The 20,567-nt window shown below is 35.9% G+C and overlaps 1 protein-coding gene across 1 annotated transcript; it reads right to left on the bottom strand.

Moving 5' to 3' along the window:
• Window positions 1-559: 559 nt before the first annotated feature.
• Window positions 560-14,592, bottom strand: LOTGIDRAFT_116524 (hypothetical protein; the record flags this gene model as incomplete). The annotated part of the gene is made up of 7 exons (XM_009055268.1): window positions 560-787; window positions 1,106-1,264; window positions 2,438-2,758; window positions 5,721-5,951; window positions 9,940-9,994; window positions 12,600-12,782; window positions 14,534-14,592. Coding segments are annotated over 7 exons (1,236 nt in total), but the record flags the coding sequence as incomplete, so codon positions are not given.
• Window positions 14,593-20,567: the final 5,975 nt, after the last annotated feature.

The following is a 20,567-nucleotide window of genomic DNA, read 5'->3' as shown; positions in this document are numbered from 1 at the left end:
AGCTTGTAAAGCGAATAACTAAATGACTACATCACTTTAATATAATAATATGTAATCTGTTGGAAGTTAATTATCTGAATCCTTTTAGATTTTTATGAATGGTTACACACCGTATAGCCCCAAATCCAAACACGAACATAGGTCAAAGCGACTGTTATGTCACTTGCAGTTTTCTAACCGGCGGCGTTACTATTTACGTGTTTATCTCCCTTCTCTTACGCCAACTAGTTTATTAATCAGCAATTCATCTGGAACTACGAAGTACTCTACAGGCGAATTTCTTAAAATTCTTAGACCGAAGTAGTTTAATTTCGTAAAAGTTATTCCTAGATTTGGATTTTTATCAATTTTGTTACCAGAATAGTAATTTCTTGTTTGCCACACTTCATCAATTGATGCTGGTTACAAATACGTTTCTCTTGGTCGCACTGACAGGTTTTACTGTAGTTGGGAAAAGGGAAATAACTCTGATGTAGAGCTCTTCAATAAGAAGACGTGAAAGTGAAAGATAGTTTGTTTTTGCATCTCGTTCCTGAATGTTACAGTTCAAGGAGTAATTTTAAGTTGCATAATTCCTCGACAGCGCCGCTTTATGAACGTTCAAGGTACGTTGCCGACAGTCCACACTGCAATACAAGTTTCCCTCGCGTAATAAGAAATGGTTGTTTATAAGGCTTGTACCACACACATGGCAGCTGAAACAATGTGGGCATGCGTGCCAATGGAGGTCACCGTGGGTCATTCCCGGGGAATCAGCAGTAATTGGTCTTTGGCATGTACTACATATCTGAAAAGACAAAAGCGAAAGTATTCGAATGAAGTTCCATCGACAAAACCCATGGACCAGAAATTGACCGCCAATAACCAGATCCGACGTTTGGCATTCACTGTCACGTGATACGCTTGGCCTAATATGTGAGCATGTAATAATCGTAATTAGTGAGTGCAAAAAAAACGAGATTGAAAGAATATTCTTCAAAATTGTATTAAATGGAGGATTTAAGCCATATATTATCATAATTTCCGTGCCCTTTTAGAAAGATTTTTCGCCCCCAAATCCCCCTCTCTTTCTCCCTCTCTCTCCTTCCTAGTAATGTATACGTACCTTACTAAACAATCGATCAAAACAAACAATACAATAAGGGTTATTATTTTTAGCGATGTATCTCTGGCCAGCTAGCGGAGCATCACAGCACCAACAACAGAAATGTTGAACATGCCATGATCTGTTCTCAGCTTGAGTATACTCCCTAGCGAATATTATCTGAAAATATACAGATGAAACACAGATGACGACCTAGATAGGTGAATTGGCAGAGGTAGGATGTTAAAATCTTCACATTTTCAAGCTATTGTTAACTCTGTCTGAAACCTTGACATAATTAAGCACTTTTCTTGCAACACGGAAGATTATAAATGCACTATTTTTTGTTGGATTGTACGCTAGAAAATATGGCCAATTAGAGCTATCACAGTATTTTTGGGTCTCTCATTAAAAAGTTTTCTAAATTATGTATCTGTCTGAATTGGAATTGCTATCGATGCTATCAGTGTCCCAGAGGAAAACCTTTTTTGCTCTTTAATTTCTTAAGATTAAGACATTTTAAGGGCGTAGATAGAATTTAGCATTGGTTCCTTTGTACAATGATGACCTTGGCATTAATCTGAAGGTCACGTTCTCCATTGTGTATTGATATAAAAAGACTTCAGAACTGATGTTTACTCGGCTTGAACATGTGCTTTATTGTTACAAGTTAGCTAATGGGCACCAGGCTTGGCTGTATATTTTTGTTACCTGTATTTGGCAGGCAGATGGTTCACCCAACTTCACGATTGGAACAAGTTGGTTTTTTAGGTTTTGTTGGTCGAAAAATACCTACCTCAATGTATGGTAAAATCGGTATAAAATTATCAAGTTTTAGTTTTACTTTGATAATAACCGCCTTAGCCTTAATTAAAAGTGTACGGCATGATGACTTTTCTCGAAAACCATTCCGACAATGGGAGATTCGTAATGCCATCACGGACAAAAGTGTATTATCACATATATCAGATTGCGGATCCTGGAGATCTTTTCATCACAAGCATCACATCGCTGATTTTTAGATTGTTTGGACTGGTGGGTACTGAAGATCATCGAGACAACTTACCTCGTCGCACTGACCACATTGCGGATACTAGAGATCGTTTGGACAACTAACCTCGTCACAAGCAGCTTGCCTTAAAGCATTTAGCGGGCATATGCACCATATTGTGGATACTTCTAACAACTTACCTCATCACAAGCAGCGTTTAGTGGATACTGGAGATCGTCGAACCACTTACCACTGCAGCATATTGGATTTCGGGGAAGGGAGGGTTTGATTCTCCCAAATGTACAGGCCTAGGGTGGAGCAGACACTTTATTTAGATATTAGGATTAAGGATCTTAACTCACCTCATCACAAGCAGCACATCGCGGGTACTGAAGATCGGCGTAATGTCGTCCACAATATATCTCTGCTCCTTTGTAGAAGTATATATTATCCACTAAAAGTTCTTTACAAGTTTTACACATGAAACATCCCGGATGCCAACAGGTTCCAACCATTCGACCAGCAAATACTGCTACAGTTCTGTTCTCCATTAAACCTTTACAGCAATGACACTTCTGAAAGTAGAAAGAAGACGAACTATGGCGACCTAGAGCTCTTGTTCCATCCTGGGATGCAAGCAGGTTGGTCTGAGGGGTCGGACCACCGGAAGCGGTTAGATGGTCCTGAGGGAACAGGAGCCCTGGGATATCGATTACAAAAAATTTAGAAGTAACAATTTATCATCCCTTTTTAAGCAGGGTACTAGTACAGGCTAGGGTATGAAACAAATTTAAATGGCTCATGATTATGATCTATCAAATTTGCATACGAATGACGTTCATGGTTGTCGAGTATGACGTCACTCTCGCAAATACCATGCAAGTCGCCGCACGGTAGTCCTAGTTGTAGTGGAATTGCAAGAACAACAGACATCTGATTGAAAATTGGAAAGGTGTAAATAGATTTTATCAGTGTCCCTGAGTTTGGCGTCTTGTCGTCTTTTATGCTTTTTACAATAGAAAATGTATTAAGAGACCACTCTTAGGAATAATCCAAAACGGTTTCTTAGTGGAGGTGGTCTCTTAGAAGATTATTGTACATAAAAAGTATTTAAAACCTCTTTACAATCTCTTTAAGACTGAAGAAACTATGTAAACCTTTTTGTATCCGACAGTGCATTAAGTCAGTGGTAATCACAACGGTGTGGAATCACAGTAATTTTACCAGGTGAACGATTCTCTCATGCCGCGAATTACTACTTGAGATGATTAACATGTCAAACATGAAAAAGATTTCCACAGGAGAAGATTAATAACTTGGCTGAATGTTAATTAATACTGAGTTGATTAATAGAATATTAATTCTGGGTCATCCACGATTGAAGTTTCTTTAATGCTTCTTTGCCATATCATCAATTTATTAATACGAAAGTGCACCATTTATTAAAAGGGGGAAAATAACATTCGGCAATCCTCGGCAGTTTCCGTAAAGCTGAATCTGAATGGAGAATTTCGATGTGTCTTCTTAGGCGAGACTCTTTACTTCCGGTATTAAAAGTTAATAAAAACGGAACGAAAGTTTGGTCTAGTTGTAATTAGACAGGTTTCCATAAACAAGCTTTGGGAAACAGAATCGTATGCATTACAAGAATCGTTCCCTTTAAAGAACAGTTTAAAATAATTTGGGTGTATCTTGAAGAATATAATATATCTAAAGTGCCTCATAAAAAATAATATTGTAAAGGTTAAAGTCAAGTCATATTGAATTAATTTGTGTTTTTAGTGGAGAAATTATCTTCGTATCGAATTTTGGTTATAAATTATACTAAAATAAAAACTAATGCAATTACCTCGCCTTTTACTTCAATTTGAAACAGATGCTTCTAAATCAAGACAGGCAACGTCATACAGTGTGCAATGAGAGGAATTTTCTGCGTATCAGATTACACTACAATATACAACTATTGCACATACCGCACCTTTTGCCAAGCAGGTGCTTCTTAAAGAAGAGAGGCAATACTCATACTGTATGCAATGAAAAAGTTTGATAGAACAGCAAATAGACATTTTGGGGGTGGGTTAGAAAGGGCGGGGTAAATAGATGGCGCTGGGTGGTGGTTCCAACATTTTGACAGAAAGCAGCCTTTAAAAATTGTAGATTTGTATATATCGTGACGTTTTATCAAAGAAACCTAAAGCAAACGTTTATTTTTACTTTTCTCAAAGAAGATGTTGGTCCAGTCATCTGATTGGTCAATCACAAAAATCTTTGAATTTTATTATTAACCAATCATATGACAGTATTGATTAAAATCTAGTTAAGTATTCTAGAATAATGCCTCGAGCAGTAGAGAATAAAAATAGTCATGTAGTACAGATAGAAAGGTTATTTCAACACGTGAATACAGAAATCATTCTATTACTATCCTAGAGCTATACGTATATCATCATCAATATATATGATAGGTGTATCATATCGTAACGTTATACAAGAATTTGTGCTCAAACAGCTGGTAAAGCGAGTACATGTATACGTATAGTCGGTTTTATAAAGGGGTGCAGTCGTCTAAATAGCCCATTTACTTTACCAGGTTAAAGAGTTTAATTTTAGCTATCTGTATATTCATCGAAATATGTGCTTACCAGGTTAAAGAGTTTAATTTTAGCTATCTGTATATTCGCCGAAATATTTGCTTCAACAGGTGATAGAGCTCGGTTTCTATTGTCCGTATCATTTTCAGAATTAAAATCGGAAAAGAATTATGGATAGTTTAACTTGAGCTCTAAAAGTCTGTAAAGCTTATTCTTGTATATGAAAAAATGTAGACGGCTGTATCCCTGGAAAGGGATTGTAAAGAGGTTATCTGGTTATTTCATGTTGATAAAAGTGCTACACCATGTCCTGTTTTAATTTGCATTGAACGAGAACGTCGTTGATTATCATTCACTTAAACTATTTTCTAGTCTTTTAAGAAATCACGATCATAGGCCAAACCTACTCTTGAAATGCGCCCCATTCCAGAACTCGTGTGAAGTAATTTTTAAATCTAAGTGCTAAAGTACTTATAATCGAAATTGGTATAATGTAGGCATATACCGGTAGGTCCCTTTAATTTAAAACAAACGTTAGAATTTGAGCTACCGTTTCACAAACAATTAATGTCTTATCATCCAGCAGGCGATGATAAGAAAGAATTATGAACACGATATTTCTAAACAAAAGACTATTATAGCAGACAAAAGACCATAAATCAGAGAATCTTTTTAAATTATGGCGCCAAAATATTGAATTACGTCTGCTTTAATCGTCTGTGAAAACATGACGTCATTTAAATGACGTTCGAGTAAACAGAAATAGATCAGATGTTAAATATAATATATTTTTAGTATCTTTTTATGATAGCTTTAACATAAGACATTTAGGCGTAAGAACTCCCGATTGGTAAGGAGGTCCATCTTTTCTTTGTGTTTTGACATAAAAATTGGTATACGTTTTGTTATAGAACCCGTAAATACCGGTGATTTCCCTAAGTTTTTTTTTTAGCTGCCAACCGACAACACATTTTTTGTGGGCAGGTGCCGGGAGAGTTAGCAAAGATTTTTGGAAAGAGATCGTGCTTCAAAAATTTAAAAAAAATTGTCCTACCATACTTCCTTCCGTAGAATTGACTTCTCCGATATTCCCAATTCCCGCGGCCTTCTTCCGCCTTTTCTCCGAGAATTTCTCATATTTCGGTAGCTCCTTTTCTGTCAGACTGTTGCAAAATCGGGGGTCAAGGTCATGTAACGGAAGTTGTCGTTGAAGTTGACGTCTGCGCAGTTGTGTTGCAAACTCTTGCTTGTCTTCCGGCAACATGGAAACATATTTCTGGGATCTCTGAAATTAGAAAAGAAAAACATACTTGTTTACGTGACGTACAATAATATATCTAGTTTATAGTCCAATATGCACGTGCTTCTAGGAAAAAATTCTGAAATACAAGAAATAACCTTATTCATAAATTCCATAAATACATATCGTATTAAATAGATGTCGCACACCAAAGTGCGCGTGCTTCTGGTAAATAGTTTCTGAAAATACATGGATAAATTTAATCCAACGTTATACACTAAAATGCACGTGCATTTTCCTATTCAATGTCTTCATGAGTACAATAGTATTTCGAAGAGTTGCAAATGAAACTATATTTGATTTCATTTACCGCCATCTTTTAACTATAAAGCAAAATTTGCAGCGATATTGAATCATTCCACGTCAAACCCACTGCAACAATATTCCTTTTGAAGGAAACTGGAGCAGTTATATACTAATAACAGAGTTATGCCAATCAAGAACGTTATAAGTGTATTATGTCATTTTGTTTTTATTTTTCGTCATCGTAATTGATGTATTGGGGTTCGTGCCAACAATGTCATGTAATAAAATTTGGCTGTCGATTCAAAACATCTCATGGTCGGTCTTTGGTGAAAAAAATAGGACGTCTTTGAAATAAGCATATAATTATGAGGTGAAAGTGGTCGTAAAAACAATATAAATGAAATAAAGAAAGCACAGGGCGAGGCGAAAGATGAGACAATAAACCAAGACCCCGTGCTCTTTCGTTTCATATCACCAATACTCAACCATTTGAATCGGAAAACATCAAGCTTACACCGCATTTCTGACTAAATTTTACTCATTGCCAACTGCATGGCATTGTAGGTATGTATAAGTTCAACAAGAACAATTCAAAACTCCAATTTATTTAATATCGTTTACTCATGTGTCGATGTTTATCGGTTAATCCCAGCTCATTAGTCCATACTAAATCAAAAGTTTATCATTGGGAAGATAAACACCATTCAAATGATGATAAATAATGAGACGTATCGTGCCAAAATACTGCCACTAATGTTACGTTATCTGAGTCTCTTCGTGACTAATTTATTTAGATATTAGGTAAGAAGATAGGATGATTTATCATCTGTTGTTTTAGTTTCTAGAACGCGATATACTTCTTGGGTAAAACAAAAATATACATTCGGTATAAAACCATTTAGTATTAAAAAACTATGGGTGTCTTCATACATCTAAATGTCTTAGTATAGTGCAGTCTACACTTTAACTTGGGTGGCTTACTAAGCACGGTATCTTATCAGCTGCAGTTGCATGTGTCTATATATCTGCTTCTATCAATAAGAGTTCAGTTGTTATCCACATCACCACAATGCCAAAGATAAGGATTCCGTTGATCCCAACGTCGCCACTTGAAATCCACATTCAGTCTTCATTAGCTCACATGGTGCAGAAAAGTAGGACGTAAAACTCCATTCATTTCATTTTGAAATCCACATTTCCAAAGAAAAGGCTGAGATCCACACCGCCAAAGATAAGGGTTTAGTTGATACCCACATTTCAACAGATAAGTGTTCGGTTGTTATAAAGTAATAAGGTGAACCAAATATCGATTTGAGATCAGGCGATGATTTGAATTTAGCGTCAAAAACAAAATAGCTATGCCAGTGAACCCCATAACTTTAGCGTCTATTAATAATATTGCTAATCCAGTGAACCCAATTACGGGTTAACGTTGATGATTAGGCTTCAGCGTCCAATGGCGTTTTAGCTAATTGAATCAATATAGATGATTCAATAGATGAACTATGCTTATGCAATATGCAATATATTTGAATGATTGTGCTATGGGCCTCGGCCGTGTAATCGCATAATGTGTAAGTCGATGAATCAGCTTTGTCGACGTAACGTCCATTAGCGATATTGCGGTACGTGTGTACCGAATGCCATTACTCAGCGTTTGTCAGCGATTCAACTGTTGTTATTGATGTAAACGCCAATTACTATTGATGTACATTCTGTACAAACCATTAACTTTAACAACAAATATCTTAATAATTCAAACATCAGCGTTGTTTTTAACTCATGCAAATAGATGAATATCTACTCTACATATTTCAGACAGAAACAAAAAGCCATCTGGTACAACTGGTTTTTGAATTCATATTCTTACGAGACAGGACCGCTTTGACATTTGACTGCTTTAACGCAGAGTGTATCGGGGACACAGGTAGCGTCGATATGCACCATCCCAATATTCAGTCAACAATTTCACTGAAACTAATGTTAATCCATAAAAGGGTGGCAACTGTCAAGAAAACATGGCATGAGCAATTGTCCACAAGGATGAAATATCTGTTATTTCATCTTGTCTTATTCAACAACAGGTTTGAAATATCCAGAACGCGCCTTGCTTATTTTGAGCGTTAATTCTTGGGAAAAGTGCTGACTATCAGAAGACTGTGGCATGGAATTATTATCAAAATTATCAGTATTTGAAATATCAAGCATTAGAAATATCAAGCATTTGAAAGATCTAGTATTTAAAACATCAAGCATTTGAAACATCAAGAATTGAATATGAAGCATTTGAAAGATCTAGTATTTGAAATATCTAGTATTTGAAATATCAAGTATTTGAAACATCAAGTATTTGAAATATCAAGCATTTGAAATATCAAGCATTTGAAACATCAAGCATTAGAAATATCAAGCATTTGAAATATCAAGCATTTGAAATATCTAGTATTAGAAATATCAAGCATTTGAAATATCAAGCATTTGAAATATCAAGCATTTGAAATATCAAGCATTTGAAATATCTAGTATTTGAACGTGACAGTGCTTACCCCTGCTTATAAAGAATGTAAATCCATAAAAATGGTGGCAAATATTAGAAAGTAAAACGTGAAACGAGACTAAGACTTGGTGTAATCCAGTATCATGTAACAGGTTTGAGATATTGGTACAAGAATCGGCGTATACCTGGGACGAAACGTGTTTTAGCTTTTGTTTGTTTTCACCTGAGAAACGCCAGAATTTTCTGTGTTCGCGATTCTGTTATAAACACCTTTGTTTGAAATAGATTCAGGGTGGTACGAGTCACGAATTTTCAGATGAACAAATTCTTAACAGGTATCACGGTACCAACGAGTTGTTCATCTTGATTCAATGAGGGTATTCGAGTCAGTTTGATAAATGTAACCCTTGATCCAGCTAGACTATATTCCCATCTAAAGAGTAATTGATTTTCACAATGCCAATATAGTTCGAGCTCCGTCTAATACCTTGTCAACATGAGATACTTTTCATGTATCATGTGACATAGCCTCCAGGTTGACACCCAGCGACCTAAGATTATTTTAACTGTCAGTCGAGTGCCACCGCCCTAGTAAACAATAGTCATATGTTTTAAATATCACCTGGTTATGATTAGACTTCATCTTTCATCAGAGTTGTAATGATTAGTAAATATCTGATATTGATATGATATAACTTCCAGAAATGGAGTTCTACGTCCTAGCATACAGCCAGTCGTTGAATTACTGGTCGTCTGGCAGAATCCCACGTAGACAGGATACTCAAGACTCCTTGCTAATGGGAAGCTCTTTCACTGGAAGACGGGAACCTCCAAGAAAAGAAAGATCTTTCACTGGTATATAGACGGGAACCTCAAGCTCTTTCGTGGGATACTCTTAAAACATTGTCAGTCCTGAAAGCTTTGTCATCAACATTCTCAGAAATGAAGCTTCTTTCAGCTCCAGCTCCGCTCAATCAGACTCCAGATTTAGCAGGCTCTATATATTGAAAGAAATTACAAGATGCAAGTTCTTTAAAGTGGAATTAAAAAGCGTTATTATTGTTGGCATGGTGGTATTGAGTATTTATTACATTATCTAAGAAGATTATAATTTCAACTTGTTTTAAACTATGTAAGTCAGATTTAACAACTATCATACTATCAGTAACCGAATTTCTAGTAAGATCCTTTTAGATTTCCAGTTGGTAGACAGGAACCATTGGCGGAGACAGTAAGGGTATAGGGGAGGGGCGGTTGAGAGTAGTTTTGAGTGTAAATGGTTTGCCTTCCTGGTATACCACAAACAGACAGACCAGCTGGTAGACAGGATCCTCCTTTTTAGAAATTTTTACAGGGGGAACCTACATTTTGAATTCAGCTTCAGCAGTCCACCTATTTTGTCAATCTGCCGCCTATTTGTACCCCCAGTTTTGGGAGACTTGCGCCCCCACTGGACCGGTGTCCATAACCTCCACTAAAGCTTGGATGGTAATCCCTAATGGAAATATGAAGTACATGAACCATTATATTTGTGAGCTATATTATGAATATTTAGGGAAAATAATTACTTTCTGGCGTGAATCTTGATCTTTTCAAAATCCAAACGAGATCATGGACCTTGGACTTCCAGAATACTAAGAACCAATCAATCAGTCAGACCTAGTAATAATAGGCCATTTATTACACGATATATCCGCAATATTAAAGACTCATTTCATACAATAGAACGTTCTTCAAGAAGGGATATAGTCATCTAATATTATGTGCCGTAGGTTCAAAACCTCCTAAAGATGGACACATTTTGATGCCTGGCCCAGTTCTTCAGCGAGTAAACCAAATGTGTATGTTCCACTAGTGCTCTGCGACTATAGTACAGAGACCACTTTAGACCAATGGCACTACATGTATATTCCTTTCTGTGTGTATCACTTTTCAATGTGACAATTTACGCCCTGTTCGTCTATGATTCAATAACAAACGACTGCTTCAGCTAGCAATTTCTTCGTGGCAACAGTTGATCAAACATCCTTTCATTCTGAAGACACATCAGACCACAATCTAGTAAGTAAGCTCCATTATTGTGTAAAGCTACTAGACTACAATATCCCTTTAAGCCTTATTTGGTATTGGAGATATCTTGAGGATTGCATCCCTTTAGAGTCAACGTCCTCCGAGTTATTAATTAGGAATCAAATAAACGTAAGAAGATCAAATGAGTTCTCATATAGTATACAGTTGTTGGCTTTAATTACCACCAACCGGTTGCCGGATGTCGTTCCGCACATCTATCATTTGTGAATTTCTTTTATGTTCTGGTCAATCTTTATATTCAAGCGATACAAAAGACACTATCTGGTCTAGTACGTATTCATCAGGAACATTTGTCGGTTCTATTTGTACTATTCCAGATTTGTGGTCTGACGTTTAGTCGTACGTCGCTATCGTAAATATCATTCAAGTCAATTACGATATTATCTTATTAATTGTGAACGCATCTTAATTAGGACTTTCTCCTTGAAAAGAGTAACGGGTAGCTCAAATAGCTCACCCTGTGCCAGTTCTTTCTGTTGAATAGTGACTAGTTGCTTGTTGATAGTAACGGGTTTCTTTTCAACTAATCTCTATCAGCTGGTAAGGCTATAGGTTCAACGGCTTAATGCCTTTAAGAACCTGCTTATCAAGGGATGGATTTCGTCTTACTCGCACACCCTAAATAAATCATGATTAGACGAATCGGATACACATTTGATTGATAACATTTTTGCTACTAGTATTCTGAAGAAGAATCTCGGTCGTGCTGTGTGTCTGCCATAAGTTTTCGTCTGTCGGGTAGAAATTATTATAAACTTTGACATTTTGTGGTACCGTCAGGTAAAAATTACCAACATATTAGTCAGAGTTTGTCTTTAGGTATTCTTTCAAATGGGGAGGGGTTGTGGCTCGGTTGATTATGGTGCTTTGAAAATTACCAACATATTAGTCAGAGTTTGTCTTCAGGTATTGTTTTCAAAGGGGAGAGGTTGTAGCTCAGCCATTTAGAGCGCTTTGAAAACTGTGACGCCATTTGTCTTCACATTTCAATATTATGTATGGTTTCAATAGTGAGAGGTGTGTAGCTCAGTCGGTTATGGTGCTTTGAAAATTATGACATTAATTGTCTTCGCCTTTCAATATCATGTAAGGGGGGCTGTAGAAAAGTCTGTTATGGTGCTTTAAAAATTATGGCGTATTTTGTCTTTGAATTTTGAAATGATAATGGGAATTTTGAGGCGACTATCCCTTTAAGCTTATCTCAATTTAATTTCACACTGTTTGGTGTTTAAAAAGAATATTATGATATATTAGTCTATCTATCTTCGTTGACGATCTATACTTGAGACAGATAATCTAAGACTTAAACTGAAATAATTCTATCAAAACAAACACATACTATATCATACCTGATTCTAGTCTAGTGAAGGCGAGAAAATAATGATCTAAAGATTATCAAAAAAACATCTTGAAATGCCAGTTTTATTTTTACCCACACCTGGTGCTCTCACTTATTAAAGGCATCTAGTCGTCTAAATAATTCACTGACTCAAGCCGCGTTTAGATTGCCACAAATTATCCGCGGCAAGTCCAGACCAAGTACTGTTCACTTAAAGAGGGCAACTTTTATGGCAGTGTGAACACGGTTTTCGCCTCATCGACCAAATTTTCAAATACATGTAATATCACTCGTCTAATCGTTTAGTCTAAATCTTCCAGGTTGAAAGTCAAAAGACTTTTAACTACCGACGAAATCATACATTGCCCCATGTGTTCCAGCTCAAATATATGACTTTTGATAACTTACGATATTTTCGCTGATTAATCTGGAAATGATCATATCTTGTTGAGGTGAACACATCTTCATCATCACAGCCGGGTCCTGGAGGTTCAGTTTTTCAAATTTGGCCAACCAATCAGATTTGCTGTCTGTGGCTGAGAAGGTGGAATCAAATAGTAAGCTGATTGGTCGAAAATCTCGGTCTCTGTCTGTCTGGATGTCATGATCTTCTTGCGGACAGCGACAATGTTTACAGATCTTCCTGGAATAGATAAAAGAACGTAAGTTCGAGACTACCTTTTAAGTGACGTATGGAAGATTCCACGACGGTTAGCAATCGAAAAACATCGTGTTACCGTATTCTGCATAGAGCAGAAAAATACGACCAAAAAATGGCGAATTTTGCCTTGCTGATAAAAATAGTCCAAGGGTAACAAACCTTGAATCTTATTTTACTCTATTAGAGAAATGGTCCTATATCAAAGCCCACGTGGGACAGATTCTGAAACCGAAACTAAGTTATATTATGTAATATGTATTGACGATGACGCCGTACCCAAAGTGTTACAATGTATAGTAGAATATGATTAAATGGAATCGGTAGTTGTGTAGTTATCTTTGAAACACGGCAAGTTTCACATAGTTCAAGGGAGGTAATCAACAATTGTAAAATGTTTTTCCAGGCGAAGATTTTATAAAATGTTAACAAATGGAAAAAAATGTATTGTACCAACTTAATGCGCTTAAGGACGCTGAATATAGACGAGGTACGGTATCGATATAACGTTTTTGATAAGGAAATTTTGTCATTCTGCCCCTTTAAACCGGATATAGAATATCTCAGAAATAAGTGTTTCAGACTGCCCCTAGAAAGGTAAGGTTAACACAGAAACGGTGCTCGTTATCACAGAAACGGTGCTATCTATCAACCTAGATTTTATCTCATACCGAGGTTAAATATATCACCATTATCAGAACTACAGTGCCAGGAATACTCTTAGCCTGCTATCTTCAACTTGTCAGACATTCCACCTTATTTCTTAAAAATTTTAATAAAACATAGTTATGTTTTTAAAATACGAAAGGGTTACGGGAAGAAGCCAGTACTTGGGATGTTGGTATTTTTTGTATATATAAATGCAGTTGAACAATTAAGCAACTGACAAGCCGAAGAACACAGTGATTTAATGTGTTTCGGAAAGTGTTAACACACCCTGCACTGTGACACTCCTCGCAGTAATTATTGCACCTTTTCTTTCATTCTTTTGTAAGTATAAAAATCGTTAAAACGTTACACCTGCCAAACATTTTAATGAAATTTCACGAAGTATTTTTACAGTGCAGCAGGTAACTCAATACTAATTGAACTTGCAGAAGTAAGAAGTTTGACTCGTCGAAAACTTATCAAATTTTATCTGATAAAAATAGGTTTTCTGAATTGGTATTTTAAACATTCTGCCAGATAATTTGGTAAATTAGCAAAGTGTAAAATAAACTGCAACATATTTTTAAACAAGTGAAAAGGAACGAGTTCTCTTTAAATGAAACGATAATGAGATAACCCCAATCAATGTGCAATACAGGGAATCGTTCGCAACTGTTAAAAATGTATTTTAATAATATGTACAGGCAGAAGCAAAGTGTAAAATAAACGGAAACATATTTTTAACAAGAGTAAAGGAGCGAGTTCTTTTTAAATTAAACGATAATGAGATAACCCCAATCAGTGTGCAATACAGGAAATTGTGAAATTCGATTACAAATATCGAATAACTCTTATAAGCACAAGAAAATGTCGGGTTGGCAAAAGTCCATCTCATGCTGCCATCTTATCTGTTGATGATAGTGGTTAAAAGCCGACACCAGGCTGACTTTAGGGAGATTCGAACCAAACGCATCCCAGCTCTCGCCGACTGAGCTATTCCATTAGTGCAAAGAACGCTATTCTAATGTCATCGCCAAGTCCGGATATCCGATTACCACAAAAATAGCATAAAATATCATATAACTTACCGCCAATAATGTAATTCTAAACCAGGACAGGCATCAATACATTTTAAACATCGGGGTCCAACCGGAAGTGACAAACCTTTTGGACTGACCTGAAATTAATAAAGACACCTCAATAGTAAAAATAATGTGGAATGTGGAACCAGTCGTGCTGAAATGTCCCTCATTGCACACTGTATGGTGTTTTATCAGAACTTGAGCCGTTACAGGCGGCCATTTTATAAATATTTATAAATAACTGAAGATGCCGATATGAGGTGTTATATATCAATTGACTAAATTCGAGTTATATTAACATTCTGCTTTGTTATATTTGATAAATATTGTATATATTATAAATCATTTGACCAGGTGGGCCGTTTATAAGGGTACCGTTGTCTAAATATTTGCGTTACTAGCTGATATACTTTTCAGTTATCTGTAACACTTTTAAAAGTGAGAATTCGATGTCTGGTTTATCTACAATAAATAGATGGCATATTAGGATAGAAATTGAAAGTTCTCGACAATTAGAGAATTCTTTAAACGGTTCTGAAGCTCAGGTTGTCACCGTCTTCCGTCAACCTGTTTTTTTGAAATATTGAACAAACCGGAAAGCGTTCATGATAGCTTTAAGTTAGCTCTGTCAATGGTATATTCCGTTTCACTCATTGTAAGGTCTTCATAAGTTCAATAAGATGCAGAAAAGTAGGACTTAAAACTCATTGTAGTACCGGTACTTCATTTAAAGTAGTCGGGATACTTTCGCACCTGTCTCGGTCTTACAAGTACCTTGAGAGTACTACATTTATTATATCATTTCATTTCCTCAATTGTTCGAGATTTGTCCAGGTGTGGTTTATTCTGAGATCAAAGAGAAGAGACCTTTCTATTGTTTTATAATATGTTCTAGGAACCAATGTCATCGAGTTCTGATTATTACTCAACAGTGCCAAATATAACATCTCCAGGAATATATGTACTATATACGTAATAGACATAGAACTTTTGTTAATGTAATATATATAATGTATGCCAAGTGAGATCTTGATTGAACAGGTGTTGTTGAGTCAGACGACAGCCAGCCCTTGGTGCATCAGTTACAAATATACCACCTCAACTGTGCAATCTTCAGAAAAAGCTATGTAATCGTTATGTGTACCAAAGAGTATTTGGGATGATTTCTAATAATGCAGGCGGATACTAGCCCTTGATTCATCAGTTCATAATAAACCACCCCGGAAATACCTGTGTGTGCGCCAGTGTTTGCCAAAGGATATATTAAGGCAGATAAAACACCGTCCCCCTTTGATTCATTATTTCAAAATCCACTACATCCAGAAATATCCATTCTGATCGACACCTACACAGATCCGCAACCGACACATATGGTACAGCAAAAAGCAGGTACAACCAAAAAATGCTTGTTCAATTTTTGTGACTTCATGGTAGCTTTAACGTGTAAATATAGTAGAACGATATTAAGAATGTAATTATACTTCAAACATGTTAAAGACATGTTTATTGAGGATAAAATCACTTGGCATAAAACCAATGTTTCATTTTCTACGTCGTTCTTTTTGTGCAGAACACCAGGGGTGCGTACATAATATTAGCATTTTTATTCGACAAAAAGTTCAAAAAATATTCTGTAGTTTCGTTTACCAGTCTTTCACATATTCAAATCTCATCCCATCGTGTATATACAGTTCCACTTTCTATGTCGTTCGTTTTGTAGAGAACACAAGATGCGTTCATATATAGCCATAGTTTATTAGATAAAATGTTCAAAGCTGAATATTCTGTAGCCTCGTTAACCAGTCTGTCAAATTTTAGTGCCCAATCCCATCGCCGTTCTGAACGTCCGGTTGCGTAGGCAACATATCAAAACAAAGTTCAATAACAATATGTTTTAACATGTAGCTTGCATAATTTAGTTCTGAAAGGTCAAAGGTTATTCCGATCGGAAGGTCTAGGTCAAAATGTAATTTAACTGTTTACTTGAGCTAATATTTTCAATCGCGACCATTCTCGCTACGTCTGTCAGACCGCCGTAGATACGATTGCTAATATTTTACTATGAATGTCAAGGTCACGGAAAATGTTTTGGAAGACTTGAGCAAGATCTTACATATATATAAAATTTTGATTAATAGTTAAAATGTGGAAAAAAAATGGTTGGAGGAACGACATTTTACTATGAAGGTTAAGGTCGAAATGCCAATAGACTAGTAATGGCAGCTATTTAGAAACGTTTAAGGGGAGTCTATCTGGAAGACAATGTATAAAAATTTGAAAAAAAAATATATTAAAAATACATCCAGGCTTATCCCAAATACTAAATTTAAATCGACGCAAAATGTAATAAGGTGGCTGGAGGACTGGAGGAACAAGTCTAAGATTTAACCGAGGTCAAGGCCAAATGTTATTATACTTGGATGACGCAGACCGGGTTTTATATGAATTTTGATACTAAAATTTTGATTAATAGTTAAAATATGTTTTCTATACAATATTTTTTAAAAAAAGTCTGAAGCGATGAGATAAATTCGAGGTGAAATCCATTATAGCCTGAGATGAAATAAAATAGTAATGTAAATTGATGTTAACTTGAAGATTATCTCGCTAGAAAAACTTTAGATAAGATGTTTTATTTACGTTATAATGACTTACACCAGCTGTTTTTTAAAATCCAGAGATTGAATTTCTATCATCATGTCATGAAGTGATGAGATGACTCAGATACTTTCAGGTTTACAGACGCTTAAAAAATCAAAATTAAACGTCCTTGATGATATCAGCGTTTTAGTATTTTAAAGGAATCTAGTCCTCTAAAACTCGCTGTTGTAATCTCTCATCGTAACCGTTGGAATTGACGACAGTTGAATTAAAAATCCCATATCCTGATGTTCCGTTATCCCAATCAAATGGTATCGAATCAAGGGAAATTACTGTTAGATCGCTCATCGAAATATTGTCTACTTCAAACTCAAATGTAGTTGTAACAAGTTCTAAAAAGCGTATTGTGATTTGTTCTATTACGTCAAGGGCAATAACTGATAACGCCTTGTCAATCCAGTTCATCATCAACTTTCAAATCGTCGTGGATTCAATCAATGCACATACACGTAACAAAATTCGCTTAAACCTTTGGCACCTCTAGATGACCCAAAGGGCTTAATGAAAGATTACTTTGATAAAGTTAAGTTAGGTCAGTCATCTGATTGGTCAAGCATTAAAATATCTCGGCCTAATTTTTTAACCAATCAGATTACGGTATTTCTTCATGATTTGATTATATATTAGTAAAGTTTCGAGATTAAGGACGTCTGACCTATGCTAGAAAGGTCAGAGAAAGATACCACAAATTTCAAGATGAAGGGTTAGTTAAGGAAATAACACCATTAGACCATTAGCTAGTGAAAGATGGGTCGAATGATTAGTTCTAAAGCCTGTTTGTCTCAACAATAAACACATCTCATTCTCACAGGAATTTCTGGTTCCAAAACTAACAAGTTTCATTCTTTGCTCACTTCATTAGTTTCAGCTTACAGTTCGAAAATTCAAAACTTACAGGATGTACTTGAAAGAGTCTGATATAAAGCTAGTAGTGAAAAAAAAGTTGGAAAATTCGACTACAATATTATAACCAAGTGGTCTTCCTACAACCAAGATACTGATATTAATTGGAAAAAAAAATTTATGTTGCGATATTAACAAAACCTATGTATTCCTGTTTATAATTTTCTGCCACGCATCCCTCTTGAATTATGACGATTTTAGGGAAGTTGGAAGGGAGATTTATAAGCCGCGTCGGGAAAGCTGACAAACCCAAAAGCAAAGTGGCATGAAAGGTTTCTCCTCTTAACGCCTTCTCGATAATCTATTGTCACTATAGCGTTAGTTGACGTTACATTTATAGACGTAGTAAAAAGACATGGACCAAAAACATCTCCTTGTCGTACCCCTTAATTATCCATGTAAAGTAACGTGACAAATTAGTGCTTATTGGTATCTGTTTCGGGTGTGCAATCCTCGTCAGTACAATAAATTGAAGATTAGTGCCACAAAACTTTGACTTACTAGTAAAATGCTTTGACGTTATAGTACGATACTTGGACTTAAAAGCGTGACCAAAGTAATATAATAGAACTTACTCGACAGGTGACTTGGTATTTAGGCAACGTACTAAGTAACATGTCAGGCATTCTATCTGCCATCTTGTGGAACATTATGAAGTCATAATAAACGAAGAAAGATAACAAAGTACTGTGAATAACATAAATACAGGAATATTATGTGTTAAATGTTTAACATTTTTACATCACAGATAACAGTATTATGTGTCATTTTTTCGTTTATTTTAATGTCAGTCGTAATACAACAATATTATGTTATACTACAAAGAAGTCAAAATAACACATCTGGCTCAATAAGCTTACTTCGTATTAATTTGAAGGGTTGCATACTTCGGGTTAAACTAAAGTCTCGATTATTATTACCGTATCATTAAGATCTTGACTTAGTGAACACTCCAAAAGGCATGATATTTTGTCTGACTTTGGGGGATTCACATATACGACAAACGATTTCACAGTAGTTGAAAAGCTACACAAAGTAACATACGTATTCAATAGGTTCTTTGTAAGTGAATAAGACATCAAGGGTGAACGCTGTCGACTGAACTCGAACATCATTGATAAATCAAAATGACTGGGTGGTAAAGGTCCAGACCCCCCCCCCCCCCCCCCAACCCTCTCACAAAACTGGGCTCTTAGTATATAAATCTCTACCCAACCTTTAAGTTATTCAAACTTTGCGAAAAGCAAATATTCTGTTTCAACCTCGACAAGAAAAGGCCGATGTTTACTGAAATAAAGATTTCATGTTTACAAAATAAAAAATGTGTCGACAGTCGGCGAGATAAAGGCTGACAATATTAACCATCTTCTCTTTGTTATTTTATCCCACATGATAAAGATTAGAGGGCAGAAATATTCATCAACTTACTGAAGTCGTCTGCTGAGGATTCCCGCCTTCAGGGTTATACCGCACCATTTCTGCCATCTTCACAAATATTAATATATCCTTAATTCATGAATGAATGTGCAAAAATTCGAATAAAACACACATGTAATACACAAAATCTCCAAAATTCCACACTTATCTCAGAGTTCCTGGTTTTAGAGTTAAGACTTCACCTCAGTGCCGCACCAAAGATAATGACGTCACACTGGCACTGCTGGATAGTAGATCTACGTATCTTATATCAAGATTTTGGAATTCGGTGGGAGATATTTTCAACCCGGTAGAAGTCAAAAATAAGATAATGATTTATTTAATGAAATAATTGAACTAAATATCTCACGACTTCCCGAGGTTTCGTACAAAAAGAGATCTGTGTGTCATGTAAACGGAAATTTCCCCAAATCATTTTGAAATATCATTTAATTCTCTTGTCTCCTGCGTTGATTATGTTTGATTTCATTAAGAGATTACGCTTTCCGTTAATGATATTCACATAGTTGCGACATTTAAAAATGTCTGAATGTGGCGTAATGCATACCCTTCGAAACGTCCGTTCAATTTACATTCAAATAGATAGAATTGTCTAATTATTCGCATTAGACAGACATAAAGTTGAGATCCATCGCCTGGTAAAGACCTAATTTATACGATTGCATTTTTTAGACGCTTAACCATCGATGCACAGAAGCGTTGAACAAAATTCATCCGAATTTATACGAAACATAACACTAACTCTTTGCTAAGCTTTAATTTTGGACTTTCCAAATTACTACTCGGGGTATGGCTCTGTCGTTAATAAAATGATATAAAAGACGTGGTCGCAAGTAACAACCCTGTCTCAGACCTTTTCATGTCAGCTATATTGAAGATCTGCTAAGCCGAGGCGGTTTAGGGTTCTTGTTTGACATGACATGACATAGCATTCTACTGAGGAAGTAAAATGTGTTTTGACCTTATTACGTCCGGTTAGATTTTCTTAGCCGCGTTTTAAGGGATACAATGCTTTAGATATTAACTTGAGATTTGAATA

This window comes from Lottia gigantea, assembly GCF_000327385.1.
Source record: "Lottia gigantea unplaced genomic scaffold LOTGIsca_24, whole genome shotgun sequence".
Classification (NCBI taxonomy): Eukaryota; Metazoa; Mollusca; class Gastropoda; family Lottiidae; genus Lottia; species Lottia gigantea.
Note: the sequence above shows the minus strand (reverse complement) of the source record. Positions and strands in the feature narration are given on the sequence as shown.